This window comes from Perca flavescens, chromosome 8, assembly GCF_004354835.1.
Source record: "Perca flavescens isolate YP-PL-M2 chromosome 8, PFLA_1.0, whole genome shotgun sequence".
Lineage (NCBI taxonomy): Eukaryota > Metazoa > Chordata > Actinopteri > Perciformes > Percidae > Perca > Perca flavescens.
In genome coordinates, this window is record NC_041338.1 from 35,550,246 (window position 1) to 35,565,604 (window position 15,359).

Below are 15,359 nucleotides of genomic sequence, written 5' to 3' on the forward strand. Positions count from 1 at the left end.
CGCCGCCTCAGACACCTTTCTGGTGTGTAAAGATGTATAAAAATCCACGCAGCCGCCACGCAACAGAAACGCCACTCAGATCAGAGTGCAAGAGCCCTAACACCACATATAAAATACGATACTGAACAAAACATTTCCTCGGGCAGTGCGGCACACTTTTTTTTTTTTTTAAATCTCGGTGTCGGTTCTGTCAATAGAAACAAGGCAAATGAAGACACAAAAATAAATCCACACTCATTTTCTTCCACATTTGACTTTATTGTTTCTTCAACGTGGTTCAGTTTGCGTGAATGTTTCCCTGAATGTGTGGAGTTTTAAGACATGGTGTTGTGTGTTGGTGTGGGAACTCCCTCATAAACTCCCCCCCCCATAAATACAGTTAAAATCCTCAATAAAGCTTCAACTTTTCCTGCAGGGCGACTTCTCTCGGACATGCTAACCCGAAACATTAAAACCAGACTTCCTGGTTCAACCAACACATATAAGACATGTGGAGTTCATATAAACAGACAAAAAAAAAATAAGACAAACAGCAGCAATACGTTTAGGAAGTCTCGAACATCTTCTTCCTGTCAGCCTTTCCTTCCACATTCTTACGCCAGTCGCCTGCAGCTTCAGTCGGCTGCAGAGGAGAACAAACAAACACACTTATTACAATCAAAATCACGTTTTTGAAGAAAAAGTAAAACATACAATTCAGGGATGTTATAAGATTTGGATTTATGTAGACTAGAAAACTATTATTTTTACAACTCCTGCTTCGTGTTATTTCTCACACAAAAAGACATTTTATGTCCAACAAATGTGTTCCAGAAGTATGGAAGCCCTTTTCTGCCAAAGTGATGTCAGTGATTCCCAAACTTTTTCACGTGAAGGACCCCTAAACTGACACAAATTAGTCTACATCTACACTACTACGTGCAATGCATTCTGGGAGCGTCGCGGGGACTTTGGAGAAGCGGGGCATCGAGTCGCCCCGCTGCTCATTTGCATAAGCTTGAATCCAGGCAACTTTATGCAAATGAGGAGTGGCCGGCACCTCTCAAAAGCTGACGAAATCATTTTAAACTGACCGTTGTTGATCTGAAATGAAGACAGATTCAGCAACTGCACGGCCTATATCTCGCTTAAAATGTTTTCAGAAACAAGTTTCGGTGAACTATTATTGTAAAATACGAGACTGTATTCCAAACGAGTTACCATTATGGTCGGTTTTGAAGTTCGGGAGCAGCGAATCAGTCTAATCAGATAAAGCCATCTGTTTTCTTTTCTGTTTTACGGAGCCATAACGTGAGGTACAAGGTAATGGAGCCTTTTATACATTGTCGTGTTTCTTTAGATAAAAACAATGGACAAATAGAGTCTTTAAACGCTTCAGATGTAAAGTTATTTGCTGTCAAAGTGGCGCCAAAATGAATGGGAGTCAATGGGATAACAGGCAAGAAGAAGAGGTCTTTTGGCATATGGATTGGGACATTTCCAAAACAAAACTCTCATGCAAACGTATTGCCAGTGTGCCATTGGTTGAGCAGTGCTCCTGAGGTTGCTGACCCCCACTGCCGGAGCTAAACGATAGAAATAATACGGTGAGCTCACCTCCTCTTTGGCCTCCTTCTTGACCTGCTTCAGGTTGGCCCTGAGGTCCATGTTGACCGTGTGTTTGGAGCCCAGCAGAGCCTTCAGCATGGTGTCAGCGGACATACGCACTTTCTTCAGGGCAGGTTTCTTCACTCCGGCCAGATCCACCACTTTGATCTTCAGGTCTTCAATCTGTGATGAGGAATTAGTTTTTAATTATACTTCTATTATCTTTATTGGTACTATAACTGCCACTGTTCATCATACCAAATGCTATAATTATTATGAATCATATTTCTGTATATCTGTATCAATGTCTCTGTATTTCTGTATATCTGTATCAGTGTCTCTGTATATCTGTATCAATGTCTCTGTATATCTGTATCAGTGTCTCTGTATTTCTGTACATCTGTATCAGTGTCTCTGTATTTCTGTATAACTGTGTATAAGTGTATTAGTGTCTCTGTATATCTGTATATCTGTATATCTGTGTATCAGTGTCTCTGTATGTCCTGAGGTTTCTCCCTGTTGAAAGGAAGTTTTTCCTCGCCGCTGTCGCACCAAATGCTGGCTCTTGGGGGGAATTGTTGGGTCTCTGTAAATTGTAGTATAGAGTGTGGTGTAGACCTACTCTATCTGTACAGTGTCCTGGCTGTTAATGGCGTTTACCTCTTTGTCGGCCTTCTGCACTTTGGCTTCGATGTCGTACCTCTCCTCATCAATCTTATCGATCTGGGCGCTGATCTTCTTGCAGATTTCCTGTCGACACACAAACACACCCACTGGCCATGTTAGATCCCCTACAGGTGGACCTTTAGAGCTCCACAGTGACCTGACCTCCCACTGGCCATGTTAGATCCCCTACAGGTGGACCTATAGAGCTCCACAGTGACCTGACCTCCCACTGGCCATGTTAGATCCCCTACAGGTGGACCTATAGAGCTCCACAGTGACCTGACCACCCACTTTCTGAACACCTCCGGCTCCCAAACACCTCTGCAGTGAAATTTTAAGTAACTTTATAGCTTATAGTTTTCATTTCAGTAGTGTAATGTTCCCTATCTTTCTATTTTTATATGTATTTATTCAAACTATGGGTAAAATGTGTCTTTATAGTATGAGTAATGTGTAGCAGCGGTGGAAGAAGTACTAATACCTATCTATCTATCTATCTATCTATCTATCTATCTATCTCTCTCTATCTATCTCTCTCTCTAACTATCTATCTATCTATCTATCTATCTATCTATCTATCTATCTATGTATCTATCTATCTATCTACCTATATCTATCTATCTATCTATCTATCTATCTATCTATCTATCTACCTATCTCTCTCTATCTCTCTATCTCTCTATCTATCTATCTATCTATCTATCTAACCCTTCGCTATATTTCAGAGGGATCTACTTTCTTCTGCACCCTGTCAGCTGTACTAACTTCAGGTCAAGATTGAAGATAAAACATAAGATCAGTTTAAAAAACATTATTGAACTTTCTGGATGTATTTCTCCCGGTTTGATGATTATTGACTATTGAACCAGTGTGTGTGTGTGTGTGTGTGTGTGTGTGTGTGTGTGTGTGTGTGTGTGTGTGTGTGTGTGTGTGTGGGTCTCACCATGAGGGCGGCGTGGTCTCCGCTCATCGTCGGTGCAGGACAGTTCTCGGACATGTAGGCCTCCTTGGCCGCGACCAGGTCCTTCTTCTCCTGCTCCAACCATCCTGCAGCGATCGACAGGATCAGACTCTGCAGGAGGACCAACAGGAAGAGGTCTTACACACTGAGATCTGATGCTGGGACCTCAACAAGTCAGGAAGAGGTCTTACACACTGAGATCTGATGCTGGGACCTCAACAAGTCAGGAAGAGGTCTTACACACTGAGATCACCTGATCACTCCTGTTTGACCCATTTTCAAAAAGATTCTACATCAGAAATTTGGGTTTCTTTCAAAGAAATTATAACGTGGATGAATCCATACAACACTCTTCAGTTCACTACTTTCATTGAATTTTATTCGATTTCATAGCATTTGAAAAACTGTTGATAAAAGAACGTTGAAAAAAGTGACAAAAAATGTCGGAAAAACATGACCAAAACATCAGGAAAAGGGACAAAACGTTGAAAATAATTTTCGTTTTAAATTTTGACCCAGCATAAAAAATCAACAAAAACATCAGAAAAAGTGACAAAAAACTTGGAAAAACGGACAAAAATGTCGGAAAAGACGGCCAAAACGTTGAAAATAATTTTCGTTTAAAATTTTGACCCCAGGAAATCAAAAAGTTGCAGGTCGGCAGGAAGACAGAACGAGGGTTAAACGTGATCGGAAATGCTGAGAAGTTAAATGGATAAAACACCAAATGCGTATGCATCCGCAGCTGAAAATAGTCCCCCAACAAATGCACTACTTTCATTACATTTGCTAAAGACTATTTTAGGATATTACTCAACCTTTTTTCTAACAAATAAATAAATTTACATCTTTTGTAAGAACCAATCAGCTTGGAGCCGAGAACCACAAACAGGAAGTGTTGAGTTAAGATCTTTTTTTGACTTTGTAAAGTGATTTTAAAACACTTAAAGGACAATTCCTGCGCAAAATGGTGCAAAATGTACAGAGTCGATCATTCTCTGGGATCTGTTTTCATGCTAATCGAATGTGTCTCTGGCTTGAAACAAGCTAACGCAAACCGGTGATTAGCTGCTAACACTAGCTTTCGGGGCAATCGCTATTTCTACACCACTAACGAGGCTCAAAATAGCACCACACTTCCATGGTAGCATAATGAGGGTCCCTACATGGAAACCCAAGTATTGAGAACTTTGTAAGTGTACAGACAGTTTATTAAAAAGATAGTTTCTGAAGACATTAGCGTTCATGTTTACATTCGGGCGCCATCAGTCATGACCAGTCAAACTACCGTTGAAGTGTGGTGCTATTTTGACATGAGATAAAATAGCAATATACCCTCTAGCGTTAGCAGCTAATCACCCGTTTGCGGTAGCTTATTTCAAGCTAGAGACACATTCGATTAGCATGAAAGCAGATCCCAGAGAACGGTCTACTCGGTACACATGTGTTATTAACCCCTAGATTGGACAGTTTGCGCTGGGAATTGTCCTTTAAGCTATCAAAACTAACATGTGTATAGCAAATATGTTCAAGACGAGCTTTGGAAAAACCTTATTTTTATCCAGGACTTTAAGAAATGCCCCTTTAATTCGTACACAGACTTTTTAAGTTAAGGTTACCTTCAGGTGATGCCTGCGGCTTGAAGTCATCTTTTTCCTGTTTTGAGAGGAAGTCAGAAAAACATTATCATAAACTAAGTAACTCTGAAAGTCATGCTTTTCTTACAAGTAAAAACATCCATCTTGATGAAAGATATTATGACATTTTCCCAAATGCAGTTCAGTTTTTTTTTTTTTTTTTTTATGAATTTGAGTCAGTATCCTGAAATAACCCAGATTTCTGTCCTAGTATCAGGATTATGCTGTCAAAATAAACTGCAAACTCGGACGGGACGGTCGGGTTCAGGAAAAGGTCTTGGGTGGGCTTACAATTCGGTGACTCGCGGGAAGAACGGGACGTAAAAGAAGATCTCCTGGGTGAAAGTCCTGTGTTGTTGAATTAAGTGATATTGAATGAAAAAAGCCTCATGGAAACAGTAAAATAGAATTTCATGATTATCGACTCAAAGGAAATACGTTTCGGTCTCATCGGATTTTCTCTTGATCGATATACGGCTTATGTGATAAACGCTGATGGAAACTTTATTCGCCTAATAAATTAATGAATTGCGATTAAGTTTTAGGTCATTTTATGGTTGCAACCCGCCACAAAACGAAGAAGAAGAAGAAGTTGTAGTTAATTTCCGCCCAGTATTTCTGCTCTGTTTGCACACATGGCTGGCGTCAACAAAGACACATGTTAAGTGGATGAGCGAGGAGACGAGAGACTTTTTGAATTTAATTTACGAGCAAAATATAACGGCTATTTTAGATAGCAAAAATCTAAGAAATGCCATAATGGGTCAAGTTTGACCCGAGGACAACAGGGGGGTTAAGCATCGAAACGTATGGGTAGGACACCTGAACACCCATGTTTGACTCATTATCAAAAGGTTTCTACATCAGAAATTTGGGTTTCTTTCAAAGAAATTATAACGTGGATGAATCCATACAACGCTCTTCAGTTCACTACTTTCATTGAATTTTATTCGATTTTATAGCATTTGAAAAACTGTTGATAAAAGAACGTTGAAAAAAGTGACAAAAATGCTTCAAAAACGTGAAAAAAAAAAAAGCAGAAAAAAATCACTAAAACAAAATATAACGGCTATTTTAGATAGCAAAAATCTAAGAAATGCCATAATTTAATCAGGAACTCGCGAAGGAAATGACCAACAAAGGTAAGCCGTGGGACGTCCTGCAGAGTAAATGGAAGGCGCACAAACAGAGATACATGTCTCAAAAAGAGAGTTGTCTCTCAGCGGTGCCGGAGGAGAAATAAAAGGCAAGTTCCACCTTTTGGATGAGATGGATCAGATCCTCGGCCAAAGGACCATCGGAGCTTCCTCGGCTTTTAATATTAACAACAACTACTGCTGTCTAGCACTCACTTTGTTCGCAAATGTTTCCTTGAATGTTGTGCGATTCAGTGCGAAAATGAACGGAAACACCTTAAAATGTCTCAAATCAATTCGATATATCAATTTAATCGCAAAACAGCACATGACGTCGTCACGCAACAGGTTTTCATTCGCTTTAAAGCTGTTGGATGGAAACACACTTTCACACTCAGCTTTATTGGCATGAGTGTTTTCTTACCGAACTTCAGATAATTCGACTGACAAGTGGATGGAAACATAGCTAGTTTGGACACACCTTCTCATTCAATGTGTTTCTTTATTTTCATGACTATTTACATTGTAGATTCTCACTGAAGGCATCAAAACTATGAATGAACACATATGGAATTATGTACTTAACAAAAAAGTGTGAAATAACTGAAAACATGTCTTATATTTTAGATTCTTCAAAGTAGCCACCCTTTGCTTTTTTTGATAACTCTGCAAACCCTTGGTGTTCTCTCAATGAGCTTCATGAGGTAGTCACCTGAAATGGTTTTACCTTCACAGGTGTGCTTTGTCAGGGTTAATTAGTGGAATTATTTCCCTTATTAATAAAAAAGCAAAGGGTGGCTACTTTGAAGAATCTAAAATATAAGACATGTTTTCAATTATTTCACAGTTTTGTGTTAAGTACATAATTCCATATGTGTTCATTCATAGTTTTGATGCCTTCAGTGAGAATCTACAATGTAAATAGTCATGAAAATAAATAAAAAAACGCATTGAATGAGAAGGTGTGTCCAAACTTTTGGCCTGTACTGTACATTCTCATTAGGGGCTGAGCCCCCCCCATAAAGGTCTTATCCTAGAATCAACCCCTGCGTCTCCTCCCAGGATTTCCTTGCGTCTCTCCCGTGCCTCCTCGGTGGGAGGGGCTAAGACGCTCAGAGGAAGGGAGGCAAGGGGAGGAGGCAAGGAGACGTTTCAGGGCTATGAGATGCAGCTCCAACCTAAACCTGATGGATCAGATCTAATCTAAACCTGATGGATCAGATCTAATCTAAACCTGATGGATCAGCTCTAATCTAAACCTGATGGATCAGCTCTAATCTAAACCTGATGGATCAGATCTAATCTAAACCTGATGGATCAGATCTAATCTAAACCTGATGGATCGGCTCTAATCTAAACCTGATGGATCAGCTCTAATCTAAACCTGATGGATCAGATCTAATCCAAACCTGATGGATCAGATCTAATCTAAACCTGATGGATCAGCTCTAATCTAAACCTGATGGATCAGCTCTAATCTAAACCTGATGGTTCAGCTCTAATCTAAACCTGATGGATCAGCTCCAATCTAAACCTGATGGATCAGCTCTAATCTAAACCTGATGGATCAGCTCTAATCTAAACCTGATGGATCAGCTCTAATCTAAACCTGATGGATCAGATATAATCTAAACCTGATGGATCAGCTCTAATCTAAACCTGATGGATCAGGTTAAGGTGGAAGTTGTTCACACTTACTCAGACATCTTGGCGTTTTTTGCGCGTCACAACCTGAATGGAGACACACAAGAGAACAGACGTTAGGAAACATTAAGCGGGAGAAAGATTTGAGTGTTTTTTGACCTCGGCTGGAGGCCGTACATTTACTCCAGTACTGTACTGTAAGTCCAAATGTTGAGGTACTTGTACTTTACTTGTAGTCTTTTTTTTTTCATGCCACTTTCTACTTCTACTCCGCTACATTTCAGAGAGAAATATTGTTTTTACTCCACTACATTCATCTGTTACAGCTTTAGTTACTAGTTACTTTAGTTACTAGTTACTTTAGTTACTCCGCTACATCCATCTGTTCCAGCTCTAGTTACTAGTTACTTTAGTTACTCCGCTACATTCATCTGTTCCAGCTTTAGTTACTAGTTACTTTAGTTACTCCACTACATTCATCTGTTACAGCTTTAGTTACTAGTTACTTTAGTTACTCCCCTACATTCATCTGTTCCAGCTCTAGTTACTAGTTACTTTAGTTACTCCGCTACATTCATCTGTTCCAGCTTTAGTTACTAGTTACTTTAGTTACTCCACTACATTCATCTGTTACAGCTTTAGTTACTAGTTACTTTAGTTACTCCGTTACATTAATCTGTTCCAGCTTTAGTTACTAGTTACTTTAGTTATTCCACTACATTCATCTCTTCCAGCTTTAGTTACTAGTTACTTTAGTTACTCCGTTAAATTAATCTGTTCCAGCTTTAGTTACTAGTTACTTTAGTTACTCCGCTACATTCATCTGTTACAGCTTTAGTTACTAGTTACTTTAGTTATTCCAATACATTCATCTCTTCCAGCTTTAGTTACTAGTTACTTTAGTTACTCCGCTACATTCATCTGTTACAGCTTTAGTTACTAGTTACTTTAGTTATTCCACTACATTCATCTGTTACAGCTTTAGTTAGTAGTTACTTTAGTTACTCCCCTACATTCATCTGTTACAGCTTTAGTTACTAGTTAGTTTAGTTACTCCACTACATTTATCTGTTCCAGCTTTAGTTACTAGTTACTTTAGTTACTCCGCTACATTCATCTGTTCCAGCTTTAGTTACTAGTTACTTTAGTTACTCCGCTACATTCATCTGTTACAGCTTTAGTTACTAGTTACTTTAGTTACTCCGCTACATTTATCTGTTCCAGCTTTAGTTACTACTTACTTTAGTTACTCCCCTACATTCATCTGTTCCAGCTTTAGTTACTAGTTACTTTACTTACTCCGCTACATTCATGTTACAGCTTTAGTTACTAGTTACTTTAGTTACTCCGCTACATTCATATGTTCCAGCTTTAGTTACTAGTTACTTTAGTTACTCCACTACATTTATCTGTTCCAGCTTTAGTTACTAGTTACTTTAGTTACTCCGCTACATTCATCTGTTACAGCTTTAGTTACTAGTTACTTTAGTTACTCCGCTACATTCGCTACATTTAGGTTTTTGTATATAACTGATCTCCGTATGTTTGTGACACCCAAGGGTGTTACTTTGGTTTGAGAAGTGGGACACACACACACACACACACACACACACACACGCCCACTGCTCTGCTTTAATCATAAATTCTTCCAAAAAGAATAGTACTGAAAGTATGTAAGAAAAGGATGTTCTACTGTCTTTATTGTTTAAAATAGGCGCCGGTCACTGAGACTTAAATCAAACTAAAATGAAAGTGAAGGGGACACGACAACGGGATATTGAAAAGTGTGGGGGGGGACATTGGTCCCCAGTGGAAATTACACCCTATAGTGATACAACATGATGTATAAAGAGATAATTTCTCAAATCTCTTGTGAAAACATACCTAAAACGTCCCAGTGAACGCGTATCAATAGATTAAAAATAACGTGACCATTTGATGAACTGCAAAGTGGCGATTTTAGACCCTTTTTATGGGGGCTCAAGCACCCCCTGAATTTCATCTCAGCGTCCTGAAAATTATAATAATAATAAAAAATAATAAATTATTTTTCAATCAATGTTAATGCTTCAAGCCAGAGTTTGTGAATGTGTCTGTTAGTGACAGAGGATTAAGTAATTACAGATGCAAAGAAACTGGTCCATCAAGGGACTTTCATAGTTTTTTCATATGTTCAATATTTTGCATTCATCCTCTGTTATAATAATAAATATAAATATATTCATTGTTATCCAGTGAAATTACTGATTTAACAGAGGGGGGTGGGGGGCGGAAGTTAACACAGAGTGCCGAAAAGTCTGAAACGCAATCGTTTTTTGGTGTTTGAAATGAGTTTACAAAAGTTCTTGGGTTCACAAAATGTAATTTTAGACATTTATATACTATTTTATTCAGGGTTTAATTCAACGTTGGATCCGGAAACTTTTTTTTATTGGATCCGGCACCTCCTGTGTCACTATGACAACTTAATATTAAAAGTAAAAATAAAAAACGAATAAATTACTGTTTGTGTAGTGTTCAATGTTGTTATCTGTCTTGTTAGTCTACGTATATTCCCCATTTTGTAATATTGCTTTTTAAGTAGGAGTGTTGGACTCGAAGGAAAAGTTCTTGGGTTCACAAAAGTAGCGTAACCCTAACCTCCATCCATCCCTCTCCCCCTTCTGTCTCCCCTCTCTCCCCCCTCTGTCGCCCCTCCATCCATCCCTCTTACCCCTCTTTCTCCCTTCCCTCCGTCCCTTTCCCCCCTCTGTCTCCCCTCTTTCCCCCCTATGTCTCCCCCCTCTCTCCACCCCTCTCTCCCCTCTTTCTCCTCTCCATCCATCCCTCTCCCCCCTCTCTCCATCCCTCTCCCCCCTCTGTCTCCTTTCCATCCATCCCTCTCCCCCCTCTGTCTCCCCTCCCTCCATCCCTCTCCCCCTCTGTCTCCCCTCCCTCCGTCCCTCTCCCCCCTCTGTCTCCCCTCCCTCCGTCCCTCTCCCCCTCTTTCTCCCCCCCTCTCCCCTCTGTCTCCCCTCCATCCATCCCTCTCCCCCTCTGTCTCCCCTCCCTCCGTCCCTCTCCCCCCTTTCTCCCCCCTCTCCCCTCTGTCTCCCCTCTCTCCATCCCTCTCCCCCCGCTGTCTCCCCTCCATCCATCCCTCTCTCCCTCTGTCTCCCCTCCCTCCATCCCTCTCCCCTCCCTCCATCCCTCTCCCCCTCTGTCTCCATCCCTTTCCCCCTTTTGTCTCCCCCCCCTCCATCCCTCTCCCCCCCTCTTTCTCCCCCCTCTCCCCCCTCTGTCTCCCCTCCATCCATCCCTCTCCCCCCTGTCTCCCCTCCCTCTGTCCCTCTCCCCCCTCTTTCTCCCCCCTCTCCCCCTCTGTCTCCCCTCTCTCCATCCCTCTCCCCCGCTGTCTCCCCTCCATCCATCCCTCTCTCCCTGTCTCCCCTCCCTCCATCCCTCTCCCCCTCCCTCCATCCCTCTCCCCCTCTGTCTCCATCCCTTTCCCCCCTTTTGTCTCCCCTCCCTCCGTCCCTCTCCCCCCTCTTTCTCCCCCCTCCCCCCTCTGTCTCCCCTCCATCCATCCCTCTCCCCCCTGTCTCCCCTCCCTCCGTCCCTCTCCCCCTTTTTCTCCCCCTCTCCCCCTCTGTCTCCCCTCTCTCCATCCCTCTCCCCCGCTGTCTCCCCTCCATCCATACCTCTCGCCCTCTGTCTCCCCTCCCTCCATCCCTCTCTCCCTCCCTCCATCCCTCTCCCCCCTCTGTCTCCATCCCTTTCCCCCTTCTGTCTCCCCTCCCTCCGTCCCTCTCCCCCCCCTCTTTCTCCCCCCCTCTCCCCTGTCTCCCCTCCATCCATCCCTCTCCCCCCCTGTCTCCCCTCCCTCCGTCCCTCTCCCACCTCTTTCTCCCCCTCTCCCCTTCTGTCTCCCCTCTCTCCATCCCTCTCCCCCCCCTGTCTCCCCTCCATCCATCCCTCTCTCCCTCTGTCTCCCCTCCATCCGTCCCTCTCCCCCCTCCCTCCATCCTTCTCCCCCCTCTTTCTCCCCCTCTGCCCTTCTGTCTCCCCTCCATCCATCCCTCTCCCTCCGTCTCCCCTCCGTCTCCCCCTCCATCCATCCCTCTCCCCCCTCCCTCCGTCCCTCTCCCTCCTCCCTCCCCCCTCAAACACATGATTTTGGTGGACCTTGAATGGGGAACATACGTAGACTAACAAGACAGATAACTACACTGAACACTACACAAACAGTAATTTATTTATTTATTATTTTTATTATTAATTTGTCATAGTGACACAGGAGTCCAATAAGAAAAAAAGTTTACGGATCCAACATCGGCTCAAATTAAGCCCTGAATAAATAATTTTAGACATATAAATGTCTAAATGAGTGTTGGACTCGATGGTGCGTCTTTTGTCCTCAGAGGGTTAAACACACAACTGTTTGAATCAGTTCCAGTTTCTATAATTGGATTTTTCTGCATCGAGCACTTTAGACTTTTACTACTTTAGGCACAGTTTCCTGATGATACTTACATACTTTACTTAAGTAACATTTCCAATGCAGGATATGGATACTTCTTCCACTGCTGGTAGTTGCTCAGATCAGGATGTCAGTGTGAGTTTCTCTGAGATCAGCATTTTCTTGCGGTGATGACGGATGGTCGGGAATATTTGTGCCGTAACGCGATCTGAGGCCACAGCTGAAGAGCAGCGTCGTCGACGGAAACTAAACTGGGACGGTCGGGATCGGGTGTCGCGCCTCGGCGCGTTAACAGCCGGATCGGGTGAAGGGTTAAATCAAAGAAGTTCTCCAGTGTTATATCATTATGTTCAACTATAAATCAGTTTTAATTTTAAAATATAAACTCCAAATCAGGTGGAATGATCCCTTAATGAATCAATTAAGTTATTTTTGATTTTCTTGCATACTTTTTACAGTGACTTGTCAGGACCAACAGGCTTACATTTACTACCTTTAAAAGTATAATTTCCATTTTTAAATTTCAGAAATTTCTAAGCTTTTCTGCTAGAAATGAGAAAGAATTTAACCAGCTGCACGATCAAACTCCAAATCAGGTTGAATGGTCTTAAATGAATCAATTTTGACTTCCTTTAATACTTAAATGTTTTACAGTGACTTGTCAGGACCGTTGAAATTTACCACCTTAAAGAGTGTGATTTCCATTTTTTTGGGAGATTACATTTCAGAAACCTAGAAGCTATGATGCTAGAAATAAGAAACCAACCAGCTGCTCGATCCTGCAGACACTGAGACAAATAAATAATGAACTTATATCCGTGTTAATGACCAATTAACTGACAATTAAAGACCAGTTGTTGTCTTAAAATACAACCAATAAAGAACATTTTGACATGAACTGCACTGAAAAAAGTGGCACAAATGTGAAGGATTTTAATGTTTCCAATAGATACATTTGCTCTTTTTAAATAAAACACAAATGAACCTCTTTTAAAGCATCACATTTGAGCAATAATTCAGATATCATGATGACACGTTGGTATTTTAGTGCGAGAGGTTAAAGACTTTGTTGGGTCGCAGCGACCGAGCTCCCAGACTGTAAAACACGACACAGTGCAGCTGAACGGGTCCCATAAATTTAAGTTTGTCAGAAAAAGGTCAAATGTCGCCTGCAAACATGCAGAAAGCGAGTTCAGGATGCCAGGAAGGATCAAAAGGTGGAGGGACGGATGGCTATGATCCTCTGTGAACAGAGTCTGGTTGATGTGAGGCTGCTCTGAACTTCTCTGGTGGAAAATAAAAGATGCTTCTCTCAGAGAAGCTCACAGAGGCTGAAAGAACAGAGACAAAGTAAAGATTTCTCACCTATCGAGACGAGGAAAAGAAGAAGAGGAGGAGGACCACCACACACTTGTGGAAGAAAAGAAACACTGCCAAAGCCGCACAGTGAAAAATGAAATACGGTATATATGGTGGGTTGCGATGCCTCAGCAAAATGCCCAGATCCTCTTTATGGAAATGGATTCCCGGGCAGACCAATGGGCCAGCGAGCTCCTGAAATACACTCGACGCAGCCCCGCTCAGCAGCCCTCCCTCCCTGGGAGATGACTTCAAGCCTCAAGATGCAGATTCACATGGGGGGTGGGGGTGAATATGTTAAACATAAACTGGACAAACTCAGGCCGTTCTGTCACTATTTAACTTCGAAAGTCTTGAAAGTTGAACCAGAAGTCATTAAAATAGCTTCCAAAATGAGCCCTTCTTATGGATTTCCACCTGAAAATACCCCTTAGGTATCTTTGATGTTGTTGTTGTTGAAGCAATATCTTTAATATCAACACAAAGACAATGTTTTTAACCACTGGGATGTCACATCAAATGGAAATACTCCTCCATTGTATCCGTGTTATTAGAGATACAAACTCAAATCAGCTGTTTTAAGTGCTTTCTAGAATTAGGTGTTGTTGCTTATTCTGTTGTCTTTAAAAGGGATTTTTTGGGAAATAAGAGAGTGAGATGAGTAGATGAATATAAATCTAATGTCTGTGTGTTTGTGCAGTTAGCCTAGCTTAGCATAAGGACAGTAAGGAAGCAGGGGTAAACAGCTAGCCTTGCTCTGTCTAAAGATCAATTCTTGTATTAGAACTATTTTGCTTAAACATTTTTTTTCCAGCACGCAACTCCGCCTAAAACTACAAACTGTTGTTTTAACGTTTCCATTTGTGTACAGGCAGAATACAACATGGGTGCCATGTCATTGGTCCGACAGCCCATTATTCTGAAAACCCCAATAGTCCGTAAAATGTCCCTCATTAGTCCGACGGCTCAACCAAACTAAAGACCACTGCTCCGAAGTTCCGTTGCTCTGAAAATATTGACTCCCCCTTGAGTTTTTTTTTGCCCTAACAGGAGGCTAACGTTACACATCTAAACATCTTACTTTAGTTTATTTAACTTAGTTCAGAGAAGAGCTAGTAAAGTTAAATAACAGCCAAAATAAAACGTCTTCCTTTAGCATTATACGGAGATAGAAAGTCATACGTTATAATTTAGGAGTATATCATCTGCGTAACGGGTAAGCCAGATCTGTTGAATTGAGTAATGGTGAAGTCTGTAAAGCAGGAGTTCATGGACTGCAACAACTCCAGGGTTTTCCCGCCATTATTAGGTTTAGGTAATAAATGTAACTAAAAAAAGTCCCCAGTGGACTTCTTTAGCTTTAAGTTTTGTATTTAAGCTTTTTGAGTGTTATTTATTTATTATCTGCTCTAGCTTTTCCAACGTGTTAGACACAGATATGGTGATATGATAACGGTCCAAAATGATGTGAAAAAGAGACGCAAAACTACCATAATTGACTACAAAAAGACGCTAAATGACCACAGAGACCCAAAACAACCCCAAAGAAAACAAAAAATGACCAAAAAGAGATGCAAAAACCCACAAAGACATAAAATGTATGGGGAAATTGCATTTTTTTAAATTGAAAAATGTAACATTCTTAAAAAAGGACGCCCAAAACTTCAGAGCAGTGGTGTTTTGTTTTTGGGATAACGGGCTGTAAGACTAATGGGCTTTGGGTCCAATGGGACATGTTCCGAACTGTTGGGGTTTCAGAATAATGAGCCGTTGGACCTGGGCGGTCGCTTTCCCTCTGCTTCCAGTCTTCATGCTAAGCTAAAGCTAAGCAGACATAAATTTCATAGCCTTCCCCTGATCCTGATCTCACTCTCAAAAAACAGCAATAAACATATTGCCCAAAATGTCTA

General features: G+C 41.5%; 1 protein-coding gene across 1 annotated transcript; it reads right to left on the bottom strand.

Annotated features, from left to right (window-relative positions):
- Nucleotides 1-237: 237 nt before the first annotated feature.
- On the bottom strand, nt 238-13,572 carry LOC114559635 (troponin I, fast skeletal muscle). The gene is made up of 7 exons (XM_028584409.1): nt 13,456-13,572; nt 7,686-7,718; nt 4,834-4,870; nt 3,197-3,325; nt 2,248-2,337; nt 1,597-1,770; nt 238-622 (listed from the first exon to the last, which is right to left on the bottom strand). Exons 2-7 carry the CDS (start codon nt 7,691-7,693, stop codon nt 545-547), a joined length of 516 nt encoding a protein of 171 aa, XP_028440210.1. The 5' UTR covers nt 7,694-7,718; nt 13,456-13,572; the 3' UTR covers nt 238-544.
- Between the last annotated feature and the right edge of the window lie 1,787 nt (nt 13,573-15,359).

Bases quoted from the DNA above. Each gene is read 5' to 3' on its own strand.
- LOC114559635 (XM_028584409.1), bottom strand. The intron at 3,326-4,833 runs GTAACCTTAACT...GTCCTCCTGCAG, and splicing joins GCCGCAGGCATCACCTGAAG to AGTCTGATCCTGTCGATCGC. The intron at 623-1,596 runs GTGAGCTCACCG...TCTCCTCTGCAG, and splicing joins AGAAGGAGGCCAAAGAGGAG to CCGACTGAAGCTGCAGGCGA.